Raw genomic sequence first — 25,168 nt, 5'->3', positions numbered from 1 at the left:
TATTGTTTAAGTATATGTAATAAATATTAAATTTAACTAATACTTTCTATGTTGTTTTCTTTTTATATTTTGAATTTCCTTAATAAATTACTATGTCAAAAGATACAATTACACAACTGTAATCAAATGCTAGAACTACTATATCTTTTTTTAATGAGTAAAAATATTTCCCTTTTAATTTCCTCTCGTTTAGTAAAATTATCCTTGCATTTTCAGAAGGGGAAAAAAAAAAAAGAAATATAAGAAAGGAGTATTGCGTGTGAAGGGTATTTGCGTCTCCTTGAAGTATATGGATGTGTTCTTCTCTTCTAGTGCTTTTATGCTCATGTGACCTTGTTGTATGATTCATGTGATCCAAAAGTTACCCAATATATATTGTATCTATTGCACTCTAAGTTTTCCAATCTAGTGGTCCCTTTCCAAATTCTTCTAAATTGATCGGGGTGGGGGTGGGGGTGGAGTTCTCGTATAGACTGTTTTTAATTTTGAAGTTTGAGGGTCGCTAGATATCGGAAAACGGTCCCGCCATCTTTAACGTTGAAGATAGGTCTAGGTACACCCTATTCTTCCCAAATTTTCATTATAGGATTATACTGAATGTGTTGTTGTTAGTGGAGGCGATGGTGGTGGTGGGGGATTGAGGGCACATTAGTGGAATATCATAAGTAATGCAAATTTTATTCCAGGCTAATCTTGAGATATCGCATCGTATCATATGTGCCCGAAAAAAAAAAAAAAAAAAAAAAAAAAACCATTCTAGGGCTAATTTATTAAATTAGTCACTTGATATGTCTAGATGATAACTATCAATGGCGTTGGCCTAATTGCTACCCATAATCCTGTTTCTCCAAGCCCAATGGGAAAATGTGATATACCAATTCTTGAATTTCCAACAGTGGTAATAAATGCGATATCGTAAAACTTACTACATTATCAATAAATACTGCAAAGGATGTACTACTATTATACCTTACTCTGACTACAATTGACAATAAAAAAATAGAATTTTGGGACATGTATCATCAAAGTGTATTCATCATTAGTAGGTAAAATTAAAAAAGCTACAAGGTTTGCTGGATAAAATTAAATAAAGTGATACAAATGTGAAGATTGTCAGAGAATGGACCCCTACACATCATGTGGGTTTATAATAATAATGATCTAAAAATTAAAACACCCCCTCTTCTCTTCCACTTTCTCACTGCAACTAAAAACTTGGAACACACACAACGAACAAAATTCTAGATTCCTTAAAACTTAAAAGCTACCTTTCTAGAGTTTAATGAACTTTTAAGTGTATATTATCGTTAGCATTATCCTTAAACTAATTAACATGAAGCAACTAAACCTTGTTACAAAAAGGCAGACTGCTGCGCTAAAAGTTTCCTATATATGCGGAGTTAGGGAAGGGTCGGACCACAAGTGTTTACTGTACGCAGTCTTACAATATATTTTTACTAAATGTTGTTTTCACAACTTGAATCCGACCTCTTGATCACATAGAAGCAACTTTATTGAGTACTCTAAAACTACCCTTCAAAGTAACTAAAGCTTGTTATCTTTCATTAAAGGTTAATTCTTACCCGTGGCGAATCTAGCCCTATAGATGTGACTTCATGTGATAAGATTTAGTCCAGATTTGAATTTATTTGTGTAGTATCCATTGAAATTATTGAACTGGCAATTCATAATTAAAGAAGGTGATGGATTCAGTTATTGAAACTCGAGTCGTGTATTCATATAATTAAAATGGTGAATCCGATTGTGACTATGTCAATTGATCAAAATTCAAGACTAAGCCATGTTAACCAAACAAGGGGCCCTTATTAAAAGGGAAAGATAAATTGAAAGGAAACGAATCGATTCACATTGCCACGCTGAAAAAATTGACAATTCGTTAAGGGAATATTGTTCGACAGTTCAACACGCGATGCAACAGGAAAAAATGCACCCAATTCTTGACACAATATAAATTTCTGTGTCTTTTTCTTTTTGATTTTGGCAAGATTTATTGATCAAATTAATTTTCAGTTAAAAAGATTTGTTAATCAGTAATGAAAATTTAAATAGTAGGAATGTACGTCGAATATCTTTCTATTGTGTCTCAACGGTTGATAAGAAGGTTACACTTCACTTGTAAGACATTGAAGAAGAAATTGTGGAAATTTTTCTGATAATCTTTTTATTGATCACGTGTATCCTTTTATACAAGTGTTTGTACAAAGAAAAATACAAAAGAAAAAAAAATCAGTTGTACACTTGTCCCAATCCTATACAATGTATTCTAACTTCCTAACAAACTAATAACAAACTATATTCTCCTCTATGTGCCACTCACGTGTCTATATTATTTATATTACGCCCAAAGTATTTTCATCCAATGGTGAATAATTCATCTATCAAACTTCCTCTTGGATGGTTGGATTTGTTCCATGTGGCACAATGAGGGAAACATGTGAAGTTTCAAACTACTTTCCCCTTTTATGTCTGAAAGTCTAATTTATCTTCAAAATCCTCTCTTGTTTCACCATTTTTCTTTCTTTCTTTCTGCTGCTAATGGAGAGTGAAGCATGGATCTTCTCCTTGCCAACATCCCCTTAAGTTGGAGGGGAGAGATGAAACCCCCAACTTGGACAACAAATCATGATGAGAAGATCCAGAGAGTGGTTTAGTAAACAGATAAACAAGTTGTTGCTTTGACGGAGTGAATTGAAGAGAAATAAGGCCTGAGAGGTATTGTTGGCGAACAAAATGACCGTCAAGCTCCACATGCTTAGTGTGTTTATGGAAAATCGGGTTGTGGGCAATGTGAATCGGGGCTTGACTGTCAAAGTGAACCGGCATCAGTAAAGAAGGAGAAACAGAAAGATCTTCCAATAAACGAACTAATCAGGTGATTTCAGCAGTGACTTTATGAATTGACCGGTATTCAGGTTCAGCGGAAGAAAGACAAATCGAAGCTTGCTTCTTGAATTTCCATGAAATTGGAGATCCACCGAGTGTCACAAGGAAACCACTGATCGAATAATGAGTATCCTTGCAAAGCCCCTAATCAACATCACAAAAAGCCAAAAGCTTTAAATAAGGATCAGAAGATAGAAATATCCCTTGTCCTGGGTCCAATTGAAGGTATTCTAATATGCGTAATACAACAGAAAAGTGGGATTGACAGGGTCTCTGTATGAATTGGCTGAGCTACAACACAGGAAATGCCAGATCTGGACGCGTGTGAGTCAGGTAATTCATCTTACCCACTAAATATCTGTAAATTGCAGGATCATTAAGAGGAATATCACTGTCTGCTTGTAATCTGATAGAGGGGTCCAAAGGGGAGGTTACTTTTGAAACATGTGTGCAGTCAAATTCCCTGAGTAGATCCAAATCAAACTTTTGTTGGCTAATGATAAAACCCTGTGGTTCTCTGATAATCTCCATACCTAGGATATTATGAATATCTCCTAAGTCCTTGACCCTGAATTCTGAATTTAAGAAATATTTAATCTCTGCAATTTCTGTGATATCATTTCCTGTTAACAAAATGTCATCTACATACACTGCTAGGATTGAAATAAGGTCCCCTGAAGTTTTGAAGAATAAATAATAATCATTTAAAGAAGTTGTATATCCCTTATAGGCAAGAGCACCAGCAAGTTTAGAAAACTACTGTCGAGATGTCTGCTTTAAACCATATAAAGATTTCTTGAGTAGGCATACCTGATTAGGAGATGTAGGATTGAGACCCGGGGGAAGTTTCATGAAAAATTCTTCTTCTACAGATCTATGTAAGAAAGCATTACTTACATCCAATTGTGAAACTATCCAATCCTTCTTAACTGTTACTACTAAGAGACACCTGATTGTCGTTATTTTGACAACCGGGGAAAATGTCTCATTGTAATCAATCCCTTCTTTTTGAATGTCCCCCCTTACTACTAACCTGGTTTTAAATCTTTCTATTGATCCATCTGAAAGAAGTTTTATCTTATACACCCATTTGCAAGGTAAAGCCCTCTTTCCCATAGGTAGTTCCACAAGATCCTAAATGTTGTTTAGTTGCAAAGCTGCAATTTCAGCATTCATTGTAGTGTTTCACTTAGGTTGGGTTGCAGCTTGAGAGTAGCTAGTAGGTTCAGAGTAAGAGTGTAGAGAATGAAAGAAAATTATTGATTAGGCATGGACAGACTGTTGAAAGAAAAAATAGGAGTAAAAGGAGGCAGGGCAAGACATCTATCAGTAAGACTAGTGATATATACACTATTGCACAAAAAATCATGTAGATATCCTAATATTTGAGATAACCTTGCTGATCTTCTAGGAGGAATGGCCTAAATAGGAGTAGGTTCTTGTGTAGGGGTGGAAGAAAAAGTAGGTTCTGATGTAGGTGTAGTCATAACTGTGTCTTGAGAAGGAGGGAAATCAGGTTCTGTGATTTGTGAACTGGAGGTGATTTGTGGTGAATCTGAAAGCGTATCAAAACAAGGAGTAGGGGATGAAAAAATAGAAGAGGGTGAAACAGAATTATCAGTAAAAGGAAAGTGATTCTCATAGAACATGACATCCCTAGAAACAAAAACTCTTCTGATTTTAAAATCTAGAACCTTATATCTTTTTTGGACTAGGGGGTATCCTAGAAAAACACATTTTGTAGCTCTAGGATCAAATTTCCCTCTTCCTTGATATAGAGTTGAACAAAAACAAAAGCAACCAAAGGTTTTTAAGGATGAATAAGAAAGTGACTATTTGAACAAAAACAAAAGCAACCAAAGGTTTTTAAGGATGAATAAGAAGGTGACTGTTTGGAGAGTATTTCATAGGGAGTTTTTTCTTTCAAAACTTTAGAAGGTAGGACGTTAATCAAGTATGTTGCTGTAAGCACACACTCACCCCCAATATGATATAAGGACCTTTGATTGGAAAAATAATCCTCTAGCAATTTCTAAAAGATGTTTATGCTTCCTCTCTACCACCCTATTTTGTTGTGGGGTGGCCACACAACTCTGTTGGTGCAAAATACCATATTCTTTCAAATAAGCAGCTTCATTAGTTTCCTTTCCAAGCTCTAAAGCATTGTCTGACCTTATGCATTTAACTTTCTTGCTAAACTGTCTTTCAATCATAGACAAAAAAAGATTTCAAAGTTGGGAAAGCATTACTCTTAGCACTTAACGAATATGTCCAAGTTCCTCTACTGTAGTCATCTACAATAGTAAGGAAATATTTATATCCATTGTAGGTAGCATTCTTATAAGATCCCCATGTATTCACATGAATAAGATTAAAAATCTCTTTAGTTCTAATGACACTGATAGGAAAGGAAGATCTAATTTGTTTAGCTAGAGGACAAACTCGACGTATGAAATCAGAATTAAAAGACTGTTTGATAAAACTAAAATGTTTCATTGCTGATAAAGGCAAATGCCCAAGCCTAATATGCCAAAGGCTTACATCTGAAATAACATTTACAGTAACAGGAAAAGAAATTGAAACAGAAATGAAATTGCTTCTTTTTTGAAAATAAACAGACTGATTTCTAATTCTTAAACTAGACTTAGGAATGATAGGCTGCAAAAGATAGAGTCCCTCTCTAAGATCACCCAAAGCTACCACCCTCTTCATGAAAAGATCCTGCAAGAGGCATTTACTAGAGGTAAATAACATATTCCATTTTATTTGAGCACTTAGGCATGGAGAGTAGATTATGCTTGAACATTGGAACATACAGAACATTACTAAGAGTGAAATTGGAAAGAATAGAAACACTTCCTATATGAGTGACAATTACCTTGAAAGAATTAGGTAAACTAATGTTTAAAAAAATATGGAGAGGGGTCATAGAAGAAAAAAAAACATCAAAACACACGTGTTCTGATGCTCCCGAGTCAATGATCCAAGTTATAGAGTTAAAAACTGAAAAACATGTCCCCGAATATTTAAGAATTATACCAGCTACTACATTTGCACTGATTTTTGCACTAGGAATTGATTGTGAAATCTGCATCTCCTTTATTATTTAAGCAATTTTTGCCCTTTGCTCTTTGTTGAAATGTTGGAATGACCCATTACCTCTATCCTTAGAGAACTGACAAGTACTGCTTCTCCCTTCTTTTATGTAATTTTCACCAATCTCATGACTATCTTTCCCTGTAAATATTGCATTTCCTTTAACAACAACATTTTTTCCTTTTGTGAACACAAAGTCATCAGAAAAACCTATTAGCCTAAAACAATCGTCCATCAAATGTCCCTGCTTAAAACAATATGTGCAAGTCACATTAGGGTTGTATTTAGCCCTTCTTCATTTGGGATTATGTTGAGAGTTACCAGGTCTTTGGGGGTATACAGTAGACTTCTAATATCCACCTGTATTTCTCTGCAATTGATTTACATTTTCATTTCTGGAAAACTGATTTCCTTCTCTGACATTTTGTTTTCCTTGATTTTTCACCATGAAAGATGATGATTTAGAAAAAATCTGTGCATTAACATAGATCTTTCTTTGATTTTCATCCTGTAACAATAATAAATATGCAGCATCTAATACTGGCAAAGGTTTCATCATCAATATGTTACCCCTTGCTTGTGCATATATGTCATTAGTCTCATTAAAAATTGAATCAGTCTTTGATCTTGGATGGATTTGGATAATTTTGTTTTTCCTTCACATGTGCACACACAGGAACACACTATGTCTGCATTCAAAGAATCTAGTTCATCCCAGATTTTTTTCATCTTTGTGAAATATCCTGACACATCAGAATTTTCTTGAACTAACGTGCTCAATTTCTTTTGAAGATGAAAGAGTTTGGCTCCATTCGATTTGCCAAATCTTTGCTTAAGACTGTCCCACAGCTCCTTAGTAGTAGTGGAATAGATAATACTATCTGCAATGTCCTTGGATAATGCATTTAAACCAAAAAATCATCATATCATTGCAATAACTCTATTGAGAGAAATTTGGTAAAGTTAGATCTGGCATTTGACAATTGCCATTGATGAAACCAAGCTTCCTCTTGGCTGAAAGTGCTATCAGGATGGATCTTCTCTATCCTGGTAATCCCCTTCCATCAAACACCGAGCTGATCAGATTCATCCCAGGAGAATCAGATGGATGAAGATAGTAAGGAAGATTGAAATCCATACTTGTTGCAGGAAGATGATGTAGGAGGATGAACACGGCTGCTTGCAGAGTTTTTGCTACTTACTTCTTCAGCAATTTTTAGTGATTTGAAACACTTTAATTGTAAATTGTGGAAATTTTTCTGATAATCTTTTTATTGATCATGTGTATCCGTTTATACAAGTGTTTGTACAAAGAAAAATACAAAAGAAAAAAAAATGCTCAGTTGTACACTTGTCCCAATCCTATACAATGTATTCTAACTTCATAACAAACTAATAACAAACTATATTCTCCTCTATGTGCTACTCACGTGTCTATAGTATGTATATTATGCCCAAAGCATTTTCATCCAATGGTGAATAATTCATCTATCAAACTTCTTCTTGTATGTTAGATTTGTTCCACGTGGCACAATGAGGGAAACATGTGAAGTTTCAAACTACTTTTCCCTTTTATGTCTGAAAGCCTAATTTGTCTTCAAAATCCTCTCTTGCTTTACCATTTTCTTTCTTTCTTTCTACTGCTAATGGAGAGTGAAGCATGGGTCTTCTTCTTGCCAACATCACTTAAATTATAGGAGTAACTAAATTTTGAGGCTATTATAAAAAAGAACAGGAGTAACTAAATTTTGAGGCTATTATCAAAAAGACATGAATACAAATAACAAATATTTTCCTAATAAGTTTCATGATAATGTGTTCTTCACAATAAATTAAGGAGATATTTGATAAAAAAACTTGTGCTTATTTAGAGGGATCCTTAGGGATTCATAATTCAGGTTTACTAAAAAGGAGAATACTTATTAGTGACAAACAATTGTTAAACCATGGAGAAATATTATTCATCCTATTTGCCGGTTACAATGAGATTTATTATAATATAAAAAAATAGCCATGGTTTATATCTAATCAGATTAAAGAGTTGATTTGATTAGGAAAACATGCTAAGAAAAAGGGAGAGATTAGTAGTACTATTAATGTTATGAAGAAGGTGCCATACCATACATAGAGGTAACAGAAATTGATGAATGAACGAACATTTGGGGTGTTGTTGGGTGAGAAAGTACTAATGTGCATGTAAGAGGTCGTTTGGTTGCTAGGTAGTGTAATGTGACTTTTGTTTTCTTTGGCTCATACTTGGTAAAAGTCAATTCAAGATTTAAGGAAGGTTGTTCATTGACGTTAAAGTAATATGTTGTCAAAAGATTTTGTAGCTGAATATTTTTTTATTCACATAAAAATATTGAAATTTACATCTTCCATTAACATATTATGGATGACATCAACAAGTCCATTCTCATCTCTATAAATAGAAAACTTTTCTCTTTCATAACACATTATTTTTTAATAGTTTTCTTTCATTCTCTTCTCTTTCTCTCCCTTTCTATTAGATATTTAGTTAGAGAGTGGGTATTGAAAAACATTTGGGTGAGCCCTTCTTTTGGAGTGATCTTGTGAGGTTGTTCTCTTTGGATATTTGGGTTAATTAGAGTAACTACTCTAATTTTTGTACCATCTCTATTGTACTCTTGTTGATATAGTGAAATTGCTTCTCTCAACTTGTGGACGTAGGTCACACTGATCGAATCACGTTAAATTTATTTCTTCTTTATTTTCTTTAATTATCGTTATTATCAACTAGTTATTGTCTTTTTTATTGTCATTATAATCTGGTTTGGCTAAATTCCGCCATAATCGGGTTCTCTATCCTAATAGGTAGGAAGAAAATTATTCATTAAATTTAGCATATCTAATATGGTTTATCATCGATCTAGTAAAATTAGATTTGCTTGCGGTCAAGACCATAGGTTACGGCTTAGGCTTTGGATTAGCAATAAATGTTTGTAGAAAAGTAAATAACGTAAGTAAAAGACCAATGAACAAGGCCAATATCAAGAACAAATCTGTAACGATAGTCGAGTACCAAGTCCTTTCAACTATAAACGGGATGTGATTGAGCTCAGCTATGACAACGAGAAAACAGTAAAGCAATTAAAGGAGAACAGAGGAAGCTTAAGAACAAAGCTAGAGAAATTTTATTGCTTATAGGATAAGAATGAGCAAAACTTCAATCTTTACAATGGGAAGGGAGTATCTATTTATAGGGCGTCCACATCATCAATGACCAAGAGGAGACTGACACTCATCCTTGTGTCGTTGGAGAATGCCATCCCACTACCATGCGTCAGACGTCGTCATGTCGAGGACTCTCGGTAACCTCTAGAGTCTCTGACACTATGCCCCTTCTATTTGTCGGTTAGTGCACAGTCACCATCTTAATCGTCTCGGATGCCTTCGTCCCTGCCTGATTAGGCGTCTCATCGCACTGATATTATTCTCGAGACAACGACATTGTGAGCCCGATCCACTCATTTCGGCCCAAGTTGGTCCAATCGACCCAATCCAACCTAAGCCACTTTTTCCCCATACAAATTTCATGTTTGATAGCTTTTAATTGCATTGTATAAAATTTAGTATATCAAGTATACAATGTTTATTAACCATTACATAACTAAAATATCTATATCAATTCATATTATTTTATACAAATACGATAATAAATTTCTATATAATTAATCTCTACATTATTAATAACCATATAACTCTAACCCTTACTTGTCCAGTGGAGGTTTCTTGCAGCAGGCAAGTGGTAGGCCTTCGTATTATGTGGTTTGCATCAAATGAAGTAATGTGTAATTCTAAGAAATCATAAATTATAATAAGAATAATATGCATTAGTTGATTTTGAATAATTATTGGGTAAAACCTATACTATTTCTTTTCCCTTTCTAGTATTTTCTTTTTCTTTTTCTAGATGTGATGGAGAAAGGAGGGGGACTAGATGTGTCCTCTAATATTTGCTATGTTACCTAGCTATAGTTTATTTTATTATTACATGTGTCACACACTCATTAAAATCCTAATTAGAAAAAGAAAAAATAGTAGTAAGAAAATTCATTTAAAATAAGGAGTGGTTGAGTTCTGAATTGATGCCGTAAGAAGTCAAGCCTAAATTGACACGACCAAAATTTTTGGCTAAAGTTTTGGCTTTAAGAGTTTTTTATTATATCTATGTATCTAAAATATTACTAAGAAACTATAGATTAAAGCCAATTTTTTTTGGCTAAAATTCACACTTTTGTTGATTCGTTTTCGTTAGAAATTGCAGTGTTAAATAGATTAAATTATGATTCGCAATTTTGCTTAATCTATCACTTGTACAATATTTTTAATCAAAAGCCACCATATCTAAGGACGCCTACGTTCTATTTCACCAAATCCATGAACTATATATTAAAGCCAATTTTTTTGGCTAAAATTCACACTTTTGTTGATTCATTTCTTAAAAATTACGGTAAACTTAACAGATAAATTACAACTCACATTTTTACTTAACCTACCACTCTTACAGTATTTTTAACCAAATCCATCATATTTAGTGGCGCCTATATGTTCTATTTCACTAAACCCATAAACTATATATTAAAGCCATTTTTTTTTTTTGGCCAAAATTCATACTTTTGTTGATCCATTTTTTGAAAATTACGGTAAATCAAATAGATAAATTACAACTCGCATTCTTACTTAATTCACCACTCTTACCATATTTTTAACCAAATTCACCATATTTAGGGGTGCCTATATGTTCTATTTCACCAAACCCATAAACTATATATTAAAGCCAATTTTTGGGGCTAAAATTTACACTTTGGTTGATCCATTTCTTAGAAATTACGATAAATTAAACAGATAAATTACAACCCATATTTTCACTTAACCCACAACTCTTGCAATATTCTTAACCAAATTCATTATATTTAGGGGTGCCTATATCTTCTATTGCACCAAACCCAATTGAAGAAAAGATAGTGCTATTTTAAAAAAAAAAAAAGATTCCAACAGAAAATAATAACAGTAGTAGTAATAATAATGCCAAATAACAAATTAATACAATTTCCTAAAACTTACTTGAACCATACTTAAAATTAAAAGGTGCTTCTGATTACACCTTGTCCTTATCATAAAAACTTATTTTTATAATCACTCAATATACAACTGATACTGTCAGGCTAATTTTAATTTGTGTTGAATGAGAAATATAAAAATAAATATTTTGTGAAGAGTTTTGCATCGGTCCTTCAACGGTTGGGATGTATTGAATATGATTTGGATAATTCTAATATTTTGAGTTAATTTTTGTAGGTTCAACATTCATTTCTTAATTTGATATCAGAATAGAAATCATTCCAATTCTATTTTTGATGTTGGACCTCCATATTAAATCACTCAGGTACCAAATATTTAGTCCTCAACGTGGACGTGAATGTGTGACATTCATCTTACTATTATGAAAATGTATCCAAACTATAAGTTACATCCATTAAAACTGCAATTTTTTTTTTAAATTTTCTTTTTACATATTATTAGTGTTATTCAACTTATTATATAACAAACAAAATTATATTTTATGAAATTATTGAAACATGTTTAGTCATGATTATTTTATAAATAATTTAATTCTATAAATATATCATGCAATAGAAACTTTGCAGGACATAGATTAGATTAAAAATAAAAGAAAGTGATAAAAATGTCAAAGATGACAAAGAATAGATCCAACATAGCATGTGGTAATAATTCTCCCCCACCGTGTCACTGAAAATCAAACACTTGGAACCTAGAAAAAAACGTAAAAAGAAAAAGAACACAACGAACAAAATTCAAGATTCTTCCAAATCAGCTTTAAAATTTAATGTCCCTTTAATGTGTTATGTGTATACTGTTTGTAATCCTGATCATTAGTAACTTTATCCTTAAAACTGATTAACATAAAGTAGTAATTATCTTTCCACTAAGTAAACCTAGGCAAAAAGTAAAATCCTTTGTTAAAAAGCTAAATATCCATCCCCACCCCACTTCCATTTGACGTGGTAAGTGTCTATTGATCAAGATTCATATAAACCAACTGCCCCCCTTTAAAAAAATGAAGGAAACGAATCAATTCGCATTCCTAGATTTAAGTATTGCCACTCGGTCATTATTATTTACAAATATTTTTCTTTGTTATTTGAATTATCGGGAAAGAAAGGATGATTGGGATTAGCAGGAGTGAGGTAGAGGGAGAAAAAGAGAAATAAAAGAAATTAAAAAGTCAAAATTAGATGGTAAAATTTGATCTCAATCGGTAACGGTGAGGGCAAATTTGACCCTAATTTTTAATTGAGGAAACATTTATTCCATTTCGCGTAATTTAGAGACAAATTTAACTCTTTAAACCAAATTTTATATGACCAGTATTTTAAGTGAAATTAATATTTTTTTCCTCATAAATATTCGACTTATTTTTCAGATGAAATTTAACTCAAATGTAATTTTAACTTCCAATGATTTTTTAGTTTCAAATTCAAGTACTTTTTCTTATCAACTTCAACAAAATATTATCCAAAATTGCTATAAGTAGTAGGTAAGGTAACGGTGGACAACTACGGCAGCTCCTCTTGAAAATTACGGTAAATTGCGTGGGTTAGGTAGGAGGCGAAGTTAAAATTTTAAATTTTAAAAAATATAGTAATTTACTGTATTTTTAATAAATTATTTATTATATTAAATAAATTTATAATATAATAGCTCCGGGATGGAGAAAAATAAAATAAAATAAGAAAATCAAAAGAACCAACTTTATCGAAAAAGAGATTTGGGATCACTCTTTTCTCTCGTTGGTCAACAGTACAACGCATGGTACAACAAAGAAATTAAATGGGCACATAATCTGACATAATGAAAATTGTCACTTGCTCAAAGGAGTTAAAAGAGAAAATACTAAACAGTAGTAATATATATTAGTTTGGGATTAATGATGATTTGATTTGGTTTTAGGACGAGTGCAAATCATGATGCAAAACAGTTACTATGTTTTAATTATGTCAAATGGGATTACTGATTTGTTATCGTTATTTAAATGGAATAGTTGTCCCACCATGGACATTGATGAATGACCAAAATGGGAGAGTTGGTGAGGAACTAGGAATAGGAGGTTGGTTGCTTATAAAACTAAAATTTCTATTTTTATGCCATTACTTGTCTTAGAGCTAAGGGGGTGTGTCATGTGTGGGGATTAGACGCTGTTTGTTAGGTGAACTCATGATGACTACCTCCAATCAAATCACTATTTTTGGCTTGGGTTTGAGCCCCGGACAAAAGTCACCAATTCAGAATTTTTAAAATAAATCTGATGGGTGTACGAATAATGTCTCGTATTAATAGTTAAGAAGAAAAAATAACTATATATAAAGTATAAATATCTCTTAGTAATGACTTGAGACCTTTTAAAGAAAATCGTTGGAACTTCATACAAAGTGGACAAAATCACATAATGTTAAAAGTATTTTGGATTTTAAATGATAATTTTAAACTTTGGCTAGGTGGAATGGAAGATAGCATGGCTGGAAGAGTTACTCTCATCAAATCTACTCTTAACAGCCTTGCAAATTATGTGATGCAATTTATTTATCTTCCCTTAAATGTTCTTAAGATCGGTTGAAAGGTACCAATGTAATTTTCTTACGGGGGTCACTAGTGGCAAAAAAGAAACTACACCTGGTAGGGCTGCTTATCAGGCGAATTGGATAGATAATTACGCTTAATGGTTTGGTTTATCGACTATCATTTTTGGAAAAAAATCCTAAAGGCTCACTTGACTGTCAATGTGGAATACTTCAGAAAAATAGGATGATGGATAGACTATTAACAACAACAACATACCAGTGAAATTTCACAAGTGAGTCCGAGGAGGGTAGAGAGTCTATTTCTGAAGGACGCTCGGTTCAAGTGTAGCATTGTTACCAAACTATATTCTTTAAAAGGAAACTTGGATGAATCCACCAAACCTCTCTCTCATAACGTTCATAATTATCAATGGAAACTTGGCTATATGCGCACTTTGATGAATACATTTAGCATTGCATAGGTACTGAATTAAGAGCACTTTTATAAGGACTGAAAGTCGCTTTCATGCACAACCTTCAACTTGTAGGTGCAAATCAAAAGAGATGGTTATTAAACTCCACAAATGTCACACATTTTGATGTCTTATGTGATTGCAGGTGGATCCTCCAACAATTGCATAGTTTGACGAGCCTACAGTTTCTGCTACAGCACCATATTTGACCGGGGAAGCTACGCAAGGTGATAACCAAGCGCGATACCAAAAAAGAGACTTATTCAGTTAGATTCAACAATCCTTTTGTACCCCCATTCCATCCCTCACTCCCTTTTTATTGGAACAATACATGAGGTCGGCTTATTGAGGCTAATGCGTATAGAAGGTGACATATTTTAAATGATGAACTTATCAACATAGTGGATACTTGAGAACATGTAAAAGTTTTTTCAATTTTTTGAATTGGAAGTGTGATAGGGGAACTTTATCATATCAGATGCTCAATTGCAGTACGCCATAGTTTGAATATCAAAATAAAATGTCTAGTAGGTTTTAAGGGATTGTGGATCTATTCGGCCTCTTATTTCGTCCATAGTTATATTAGTTCAAGTGATCATGAAACCATGTTAAGCTTTTGTTAGTAGTATAGGTTGTTTATTCAAAACATTTATCTCAATGCTAAAATAAAGTACAGTCAAATATTGATTGTATAGCTAGGCTCTTGATTGTTTCTCAACTTAAATTTTCTGTCATCCTTTCACCTCTCAGCTCCCTACACTGGGAAGAAAGAAAGCTTCTCAATGAATTTCAAAAGTTCAAGGTGCTAGACACGTGAAAGAAATCATCTACTTCATATTTTTTTTTCCTGTGAAAGAAATCAACAACAACAGCATACGCAGTGTATTCCACAAAGTGGGGTCTGGAAAAGGAGGGATGCAACACGAGGACTTCCCAGGGGATCATCTACATAATTTTTTCCTGTGGAAATTTGAACCTCAAACTTCCACGATTTTCACCTGCTTCATTGGATTTTGAGATGTAAAGATTTGCTTAAAGCTTTAATGTCAAAGCTCTTCTCATTTCTGAAGTTTAACATGCATTCTATAGTTATCAAGTAGTTGCTATTTATATCCTTCACAACAGAACAAAATCTATTTTCAGATGCATACATCCTTGTATTTTCCCAGTGATCGATTCATGTGCAGTTATTTTGCACCTTAAGAAACTAGAAAAGAAAAAGAGAAAAGAGAAGAATGCAATGCATATCTACAACCAATGATTTCACACAATATTTAGATAAGAACATATTGATCTACAGAGTTACAAGAGGAAATAATACAAGTCCCCCTGTACAGTGTGTCATCTGAGAGGTGATCTATGTTAAACTAATCTTGAGACTTCTATTCTCAAGAAAATATACTAATGCACAAAACAATACAAAAGAGAGCAGCCCGATGCACTAAGCTCCCACTATACGCGGGGTACGGGAAGATCAGACCAGAAGGGTTACCCTGCACTTCGGAGGCTTTTTCCAAAAACAAAATCTAAGGTGCTATACAACTGTTGATCCTCATCATAGCTTTCTATGATGGTCAAAAATCTAAATCACTCCATAAACTATTGATCGACTGATATATGTTTTGAGTTAGATGTGTAGTCATTTGATCATCCAGGTAAATAGAAGTCTTTCTTGATATTATGACTACTATAGATCCAGCTGAGAAAATGTTGGGCGATGGTTGACGAGTGTCTTTTCATCATCGTCGTCAAAATCAAGTCCATCTTCCCCATAATCCATTTCAACAATGATTCTGTCTTCAAGGTGCTCTTGGAATTCAGATGACTTGACTTGTGAAAATTGTTGAGTCGTCGGAGAATTATCCAAGCCAATGATTTGCATCTCTGATTCTATCAGTGCCTCCATTTGAGCCCGCTCCTTATCTCTTGGATAGGTGCAATAGAGGAAAGAGTAAATAACACAACATAGTGCCATTGGAGTTCCTATGGAAGTGAACAGCGCTTGTGCCAAAGCTTTAGCATTTTCTCTGTCTGTAGCAATACTTTCAGCACCTTCAGGAACTGGTTTGTAACCATAGACATTCTGAGCTAGTAGCCCAACAACAGGGGGAGCAAAAGATGACAATACAGATTCAAATGATCGGTCCAGAGCATATATGCTGGTTCTTGACTTCTCAGGCACAATCTCTGCAAAAATTGGACTGTTGGCACTTCAGCATAATATAAAATGAAGACGCAATACTGAAAATGCAGGAACTCAGTCCTCAACCTTTTCATCACCATGGATCTACTCACAAGTTAAATTGAGATGGCTATATTTCTTTTAAGTTTGGCAACATAATAACACACTACTGTACAACTTAATGGACCAATCATTTAACTCATAATAATAATAATGTGTTTTCTTTAGGCTTTACTTAAATATTAGATAATGATCTGAATTACGTCATTGACCAAAATCCCTTCTTCCACCATTCCAATCGAAACATTTTGAGTTGCTAACTAACAAAAGCTAAAACCAGAGAAATGGATAATAGAAGTCTTGTAAGAAGATCATTACTTGTTTGTAGCTGGAGCATTCCAAGATATGCAGAAGCCTGTAATAAACAGGACCAGACCATGCATGAAGGCCGCAGAAGGATTGTCAGGCAAAGCCAGCAGAAGAATAGCTGATAGGGGGATTGCTGATGCTGAGCTTATTTGAGCCAGAATTATCCTGCCACAATTTGGTAGATGCTGGGATAGCATGTCTCCCATCCTGCCTCCAAAGAGTCCGCCAACTGAACCGCCTACCACAAACAAGCCAATTAGGACAGCAGTCTTCTCATGGGAAAGTCCAGTAAGCTCTAACCACATTGGCGCAAAGGCCAAAGCTGACCAAGGAAAAGAACCCGTAACACCCTGAGCTACAATAATCTGGAAGGACCGAATCTTTACGACCGATTTTGCTTCTTGAACGAGACCTAGCACTTCCGACTTAAAGGATTTATCAGGACCTTCATTAGTAGCTTTTAGACTGCCATCTGGGAAGTGAGGGTCATTTGCAAATAAGCGAACCAAAATACCAATGATAACGCTGACGATCCCAACAAGATGAAATGCAAGTCTCCAGCCAGGAATTCCCAAAAAAGTAATGGGCGCTATCATTAAGGAAAACAATCCACCAATTATCGAACCAATATTGCTAGTAAGCTGTAGCCATCCAAATGCCATCCCACGTTTGTCATCATCAGTAGAATCAGCTACAAGAGATTGAATAGCAGGTGCAACTATGGCAAGGCCTATCCCATTTAAAGCTCTCGACACTGCCACCTTATCAAGCAAACATGCATAACTTTAGAGAAGCTGCGTTAACGACCCAAACATTCTACTTTGTACTATATGATATTTAACTGCACGTTTTAACTTTTATCTCAACTTATATGCAAGTATATTGATAGTAGTAAAAAAGCACTAAGATAGAGATCAAAAGTTAATTCCAAACATTTAGAAACAAGCGAATATAGGAAATCATCATACAAAACTAGGACGGAACTCAGGAAAAGTACTATATACTGTTGTCTTCTCAAATAATTCTAATTTGAGCAATAGAACAAATGTGACTGAATTGAGACAGATTAGTGTTATATGTCCTGTCACTGCAACAGAGACAACTCTAACAAGGATATACAGTAACAGCACATGACATGAATTATAAGTAGACTTTATGATATGATTAGACTACACTACAAGCTTTCCATATTTCTTCTTTAATAATAATAAGTCACTGGATTCGCTACCATGACTTTTTGCTGCTTAGGAAGGGGGATAGAGCAATGTGTAAGGATTGTAAGGTTATCCCGAGTGAGAATCTTGCGACCCAGCATAGACTTCTAGTGATGGACTTGGGTATCAAGAAGGGCAAGAAGAGACGGGGTGAGGAGGGCCGTCCTAGAGTTAGATGGGGTGGACTGACTCCAATTAGTGCCCTGGAGATAGGGGTGAAGTTGGAAGGGATGGGGGTTTGGGAGGATAGCGGGGACGTGGATAGTATGTGGGATAGGGCTGCGGGATGCATCAAAGAGTCGGCTAGAAAGGTGTTGGGTGTCTCGAGGGGCTGGTCGGGCTGGTATCGAGGGGATTGGTGGTGGAATGAAGATGCGGAGACGAAGAAGGCAGCTTATGTTAAGTTGGTAGAGAGTAAGGATGAAGAGGAAAAGCGGGTTAGTAGGGAGGAGTATAAGATAGCTAAGAAGGAGGCTAAGTTAGCAGTTACAGATGCTAATAGCAGCTTTTGAGAGTTTGTATAAGGGGTTAGAGGAGAAAGGCGGGGAAAAGAGGTTGTTTAGGCTTGCCAAGGCTAGGGAGCGGAAGGGTCGGGATCTGGATCAAGTGAAGTGCATTAAGGGGGAAGATGGCATAGTATTGGTGGAGGACGCCCTCATTAAGAAAAGATGACAGTCGTATTTTCTTAAGCTCTTGAATGACGAGGGAGACAGAGGTGTTGTGCTAGGAGAGTTGGAGCACACCGGGGAGTGTCGCGATTTCGGCTATTGTCGGCATTTTAAAGTAGAGGAGTTCAGCGAGGCTATTCGCAAGATGCGAAGGGGCAGGGCGACGGGGCCCGATGAGATTCCGATGGATTTTTGGAAGTTTTCTAGCGTGGCTGGGGTGAGGTGGTTGACCAACCTGTTTAACAACCTTTTCAAGTCCGCGAAGATGCCTGAGGCGTGGAGATGGAGCACGATGATTCCATTATATAAGAACAAGGGTGACATTCAGAGTTGTAACAACTACCGGGGTATTAAGTTGTTGAGTCACACGATGAAGATTTGGGAGAGGGTGGCGGAGCGGAGGTTGAGAAATATTGTGTCTATTTCGGAGAATCAATTTGGATTTATGCCTGGTCGCTCGACGACTGAGGCAATTCACCTATTGCGGAAACTGGTAGAGCAGTATAGAGAGAGGAAGAGGGATCTTCACATGGTGTTTATTGACTTGAAAAAGGCGTACGACAAAGTCCCTCGGGAGGTTCTTTGGAGATGCTTGGAGGCGAGGGGGGTTCCTGTGGCGTACATTAGAGCGATTAAGGATATGTATAAGGGGGCGAAGACTCGAGTAAGGACGGTGGGAGGAGATTCTGAGTACTTTCCGGTCTTGACAGGGTTGCATCAGGAAACAGCTCTTAGTCTATTCTTATTTGCCGTGGTGATGGATGTGGTGACGCGAAGTATACAAGGCCAGGTGTTTTGGTGTATGCTTTTTGCGGATGATGTAGTTTTGATTGATGAGTCGCGGCAAGGTGTTGATGATAAGCTGGAGGTTTGGAGACAAACTCTGGAGTCTAAAGGTTTCAGATTGAGTAGGACCAAGACGGGTTATTTGGAGTGAAAGTTTAGTGACTTGAGGCAAGAGGAGGAGGTGGTGGTGAAGTTGGACTCTCAGGCAGTTTGCAAGAGGGATAGTTTTAAGTATCTTGGGTCAACGATCCAGGGAAATGGAGAGATTGATGAGGATGTCTCGCACCGTATTGGGGCAGGTTGGATGAAATGGAGGCTCGTTTCGGGGATTTTATGCGATAAGAAGGTGCCTCCCAAGTTTAAAGGCAAATTCTATAGAGTTGCAGTCCAGTCGGCTATGTTGTATGGAGCGGAGTGTTGGCCAGTTAAGACTTCCCATATCCAAAAGTTGAAGGTGGCGGAAATGAGGATGTTGCGTTGGATGTGTGGTCTTAAAAGGGCTGACAGGGTTAGAATGAGATTATTCGGGAGAAGGTGGGAGTGGTATCGGTGGAGGAAAAAATGCGGGAAGTGAGGTTGAGATGGTTTGGTCATGTGATGAGGAGGGGCACGGATGTCCCAGTTCGTAGGTGTGAGAGACTAGCGTTAGATGATTTCAAGAGGGGTAGGGGTAGAACGAAGAAATACTGGAGAGAAGTGATTAGACGTGACATGGAGCAGTAGTATCTCACTGAGGACATGACCCTGGATAGGAAGGTTTGGAGGAAAAATACTAGGATAGAGGGATAAGGTGGGGGGATGAATCGTAGTCCGTAGTTAGGAGGGTTTTGGTGTCTTTTGTTTGGTAATGTAGATTATTTTTGTGGATGTTGTATCTATGTTAGTTTTATCATGTTTCATCCTTTGAATATTTTTGTATATTGTCTTGTGTCTTGAGCCGGGGGTCTATCGGAAACAGTCTCTCTACTTCTTTAGAGGTAGTGGTATGGATTGCGTACACTACCCTCCCCAGACCCCGCTAGGTGGGAATATACTGGGTTTGTTGTTGTTGATTCGCTACCAGTGACTTGCAATACCTGGCTCCAGGTAGAGGCTGCAACAGTGAGGGGCTGAAGGAAACAAGTATGGGAAGGGTGACATTGAGACAGTGATCACTTCCATTAGACTATCCAACAGTGTTAATCTGGAAAAAAGATGCTTCTCAACTAAATAAAGTTCAAACGAAATCCGCATATCCATAATTCTAACTTAAATCAGTTCGTTTTTCATTGAATGCAGTTCACATATATAAATTAATGCACAACAAATTGGGGGCTGCTGCGGAGGTGCTGCAACAACGACAGCAACATATGCAGTGTAATCCTACAAAATGGGGTTTGGATAAGGCAAAAGAGCGTACACAGATATTACCCCTACACTATATTTGGATGGTTGTTACATATTGTTTCATGATATATCACATTATATTGTATTGTGTTGCATTCCATCGTACGGTATTGTTTTGATTAATACAACGTTTGGATGGATTGTATCGTTTTGTGTCATCACATAATGCCATACATCAATTATTTGAAGGATAAACCTACAAGAAGTAGGGTACGTGGTAGAGCTACTATAAAAAGATAGGGTAAAAGATAAAATAGGATTACTAAATCTTAAGTAAAGACAACAAGTAAATCTTAAGTAAAGGCAACAACAAACCCAGTATATTTCTACAAAGTAGAGTATGGGATAAATTCATGTTAAAATTAATTCCGAATTAGTTATCCCTTATCCCTCCTACCAAACAAGTACTCATATCTACTAGAGCACAGACACTCCTTTCTGCCCTAATTCGCATCCTACGCACCTTCGGGTCATGTCCTCGGTAAGCGTAGCTACCAAATCAGTCGTTACACAAAATATTGGGGCACACATTTGACAACAGAGACCAAAATTTCACTACAAAAAAAAAAAAAAAACAGAAATCTTGAACTGACCTGAGAGAAGGTGGAGGAGAAAGCAACAAGGAAAGTAGCAGCAGACCAAAGAAAAGCACCATAAGCAATTACATGTGCCCGATTATGACGAGCAGCTAGATAAGCAGCAAGAGGGTAGCACAAGGACTGAACTATAGAACGGAAAAGGGTGAGTGAGCCCAATCTGGTTGGATCAGCATGGAGTGCTTGACCAACTTCTTTATAAACACCAGGTAACAATGATTCATCTGCCCTTTCCATTATTCCTGCTAAATTCACCAACACCAGTGTCACTGTTTCTGCCTTCATTTTTACAACAAACCCAATTGAAAAACTGATGGAATTTAGGCTAGGGGGAGGAAAGACATGTATACATCATACAGACACTCTAATAAATTTATAATAAAGGTTTCTTTAGCAGGACCAGGAGGGATGATTAATTTCACAATTATTTTGGAATGAGTTTAACATGGGTATAAAATTGTAGGATGATTTATTTTGAATTATACTACTTTCTTTATTAGAACCTATATGATTTAGTTCGACTTTAAATAAAGATTCAGAGAAAAACGATTTGAAGTTGTGGTCTAAAATAAATATTTATAAAATTAAATACTATATAAATATGTTATTTTTATGAATTGGTTAAAAAATAAAGTGAATTATATAAATTAAGATCGAACGAATGTGGTGAAATAATAATTTTAAAATATTTAATTCTAATATAACTTATTTACGAACTAAGTTGCAAAATTTCTTCCATGCATTAGATTTGGAGGAGGGATCAAATAAAAAAGGATTTATTATATGAAATTGATGAGTCATTAACTGCCGCTTGCAACGAAGAAGGGATATTGGATTGGATGTGTCAGTTGTGGAAGTTGGTGATGTATATGACAAAATTTGGTCACCAATTTTTGGTTGGTTTCATATTGTTAATGTCAAATGTGCTTTGGATTTTGAACATGTGTCACGATACCTGGGATATTCTGTTGAATTTTATACTCCATTCATACGTATTTCAATACCCTCTCCCCTTCATTTTACTTTTCAAATTTTTCTTACATGTTTTAAGAAAATATTAACTAAGAAAAAAGATAATGTAACTAAATAACGATCAAATATTTTTCTCTTTCTTCCTTTATATCATCCTTTGATTACGTATCATATATTATTATTATTTTTATCTAAAGTTTTAAATTTTATGTATGTTTGTCCACCTGTTAGACGAACTGTCTCTAACTTTTATATTACGGATGTTTAAGCATTTCTATCTAAAAATAATAATAAAAAAATATATTAAGAAATTAAATATAAATTAAAAAATTTATAAATAGCTACATTAGACGATAAATGAGATTTCATATCTAAATTTTGCTTGATTACAGAAAGTAACGACAATTTACTAACTAAATATAGAAATTAGAGACTATACATATAAGTATAAATTTGCTTTAGAGATTTGAATATTAACCCAGATTTGTCGTATACAGATAAAAATATTTAGAGATTTGTATATGAGCCACAAAATTTATTTTGCATACAAATGTAAATATATATGAGCCCGGAAAATAAAGAATTTTTGAAATTAAAGATTTATATATGAGCCTTGAACTATACAAATATAAAAGAAATATTTATTTTACTATTTATTTAAACCTAGCAAATCGTAATTATTTTAAAGAAATAATTACTAAAGGGGACACTTGATTTGAAAGGAAATCAAAAGGGATAAAACACTAGTGGCTGAGCGATTTGCAAATCGCCTGATATCGAACAACTTGCATGGCGTGATTTCACCATACAACATATGTGCAACACATGAACACCTAAAATGCATAAAGTTAACTAATGTCATGCCTATATAAATTCTCAATCTCTATTTTCAAGTGCAGAAACATTGTCACAATTTTTATTTTTTTTTAGAAATATTCTATCAAAACACAATTTAACGTATTCTCAGTAGTAAGGTATTTTAATGTATATTTTTTATGTTATCTTTTATTCTGAAGTACAAAAATATTACATCGAATTCATAAGATTATATATTACATTCTTTAAATAATTTCTATTAATTTTTCTTTTGATCATAACAAACTGATTTTTTTATTTATAGATATGAATCATTTATTAAAATTACAAGATAAGCATCTATCACAAACAATTTGAAACAATGAGGGACAAGAAGTCTTTAAGTACATGTTGTATCGATGCTGAATTTTGACAACCTATAAAGCAGTGTCCGCTGCATTATCGAATCCTTCAATATTTAAGTTTGTATGGTTTTAGAAAAATTGTGGAAGTAGGATACATTCCTTACGATGTAGAAATAGAATTGTGTAGGTTAATGTGTTGCATTTTACATATAAACTCATATCCAGACACATGATGCATAGTGAAATCACGCCGTGCAAGTCGCTGGACGCCAGACGACTTGCAAATAGCTCAGTCAACAACGTTTTGTCCCCTTTGATTTCTTTCCAAATCAAGTGATCCCCTTTGAGTTCTCTCCAGATTAAGTGTCGCCTTTAAAATCTTTAATTAAAATAACAAAAAATTACATAGACTAGCAACCTTAAGACATTAATTACAAGTAGTAGCAGTAGTTTATCAAAATTACAATTACTATCAAAAGTAGCAATATTTTACCTTTTCTTTTAACTAGTGCGTGTATTCCACCGAAATATTTTCACTTTACTATTTTCACGCCACTTTCTATCTTTTAACCCTACTTTCACGCCACTCTAAATATTTTCACTTCCCTCTAATATCAATCTTCCGCTATTTTTTTTTCAAAATCCGCAATTTTCTCTCCAAATCTTGATAATCCTTCTTTCCACTTATTAAGGTAATTTGATTTTTACAGTTAATGCATGTTATATTTTTCATATAATTTTTTTTTTTGTTTTTTGTCATTATTTTTCCATTTTTTCTGCGTTTTGAATTTGGGGTTTAGGATTTTTAGGTTTAATTATCGTGTGTTGAATTTTTTTTGTTTTCCGCTATAATGGCAAAACAATCAAATTGTTTTAGCTCAGTTAGAGATATACGATCTATGAATTTTGATGAAATATCATTTTTTAGTCTTAATTTAACCCAAGATGAAAATATTAACTTAGTTTCTTCTAATATTCAGTCAAAGGGAAGTGTTATCTTACAAGAGTTGAGATCGAAGCAGCGATACGATCCTCAAAAGTCTGTTGAAATAATGAAAAAAAAAAGTAGTGAGGAAATCTTTATCCCCCAAATCAATAAAAAATCAAAAATCGATGAAAAAGATGAAGCCAGATGAAAAATCTCAATCGAAAAAAATGCTAGTCCGATTTCATCTGATTATGAATCTTCATCTGAAGAAGAGCAAGTTGAGAAGGTATTGTTGCATTTGTAAAATTTTGTAGTGTAGGACAATTTGTTAATACATGTATTTTTTATATACACTTGATAAGTTGTGTAATTATTTTGACTTTCTGTCAAGATATGAAATTTGTACTTTAATTTATGTTATAGATATGTAATTGGGAAACTTTCAGAGAGTGTTACTTATAAGTTTTAGATTTGTATTTATTATGTATAATATAATTAAGATATGTATTTTTGTATTTAAGATTTGTGTAAAATATTGTATTTGATAATGATAAATTTTGTATTTGTATATCTATTTTTTATTTGTTGTTAATTTGTATTTTCGATCATATATGTATATATAGAATATATATGTATTGTAAACACCTAATTTTTTACCAAACCTAAGTGTTTTTGCCATTTTAGTGTTCAATTTCGTTTTAGGGTCTAAATTAGATATTTTAAATTTATCTTATTTTTACTAAATTTATTTTAAAATTTTGGAAAAAAAAAAACTACAAAAATAGTCACATTTTAAATAAGTTTTTACTTTCATTTTTTTAGTTTTTATT

General features: G+C 34.5%; 1 protein-coding gene across 3 annotated transcripts; it reads right to left on the bottom strand.

Annotated features, from left to right (window-relative positions):
* Positions 1-15,324: 15,324 nt before the first annotated feature.
* Positions 15,325-21,774, bottom strand: LOC107867534 (protein spinster homolog 3). 3 transcript variants are annotated; one of them, XM_047410938.1, is made up of 3 exons: positions 21,276-21,774; positions 16,638-17,389; positions 15,325-16,264 (listed from the first exon to the last, which is right to left on the bottom strand). In XM_047410938.1, the coding sequence occupies exons 1-3, from the start codon at positions 21,561-21,563 to the stop codon at positions 16,252-16,254; spliced, it is 1,053 nt and encodes a 350-aa protein (XP_047266894.1). In that variant the 5' UTR covers positions 21,564-21,774; the 3' UTR covers positions 15,325-16,251. The 3 variants fall into 3 exon arrangements, with proteins under 3 accessions (XP_047266894.1, XP_016569307.2, XP_047266893.1); XM_016713821.2 differs by having other exon boundaries at positions 15,325-16,278; positions 21,276-21,771; XM_047410937.1 differs by having other exon boundaries at positions 15,325-16,278; positions 16,638-17,382; positions 21,276-21,415.
* Positions 21,775-25,168: the final 3,394 nt, after the last annotated feature.

Source organism: Capsicum annuum, chromosome 4 (assembly GCF_002878395.1).
Source record: "Capsicum annuum cultivar UCD-10X-F1 chromosome 4, UCD10Xv1.1, whole genome shotgun sequence".
In the NCBI taxonomy this organism is placed as follows: Eukaryota; Viridiplantae; Streptophyta; class Magnoliopsida; order Solanales; family Solanaceae; genus Capsicum; species Capsicum annuum.
Note: the sequence above shows the minus strand (reverse complement) of the source record. Positions and strands in the feature narration are given on the sequence as shown.

Excerpts from the sequence above, each read along its gene's own strand:
- LOC107867534 (XM_016713821.2), bottom strand. The coding sequence starts at position 21,563 with ATGAAGGCAGAAACAGTGACACTGGTGTTGGTGAATTTAGCAGGAATA. Across the intron at positions 17,390-21,275 it reads TCTCCTCCACCTTCTCTCAG|GTGGCAGTGTCGAGAGCTTT; the intron begins GTCAGTTCAAGA and ends TTGCTTGATAAG. Across the intron at positions 16,279-16,637 it reads AATGCTCCAGCTACAAACAA|TCCAATTTTTGCAGAGATTG; the intron begins GTAATGATCTTC and ends AAGTGCCAACAG.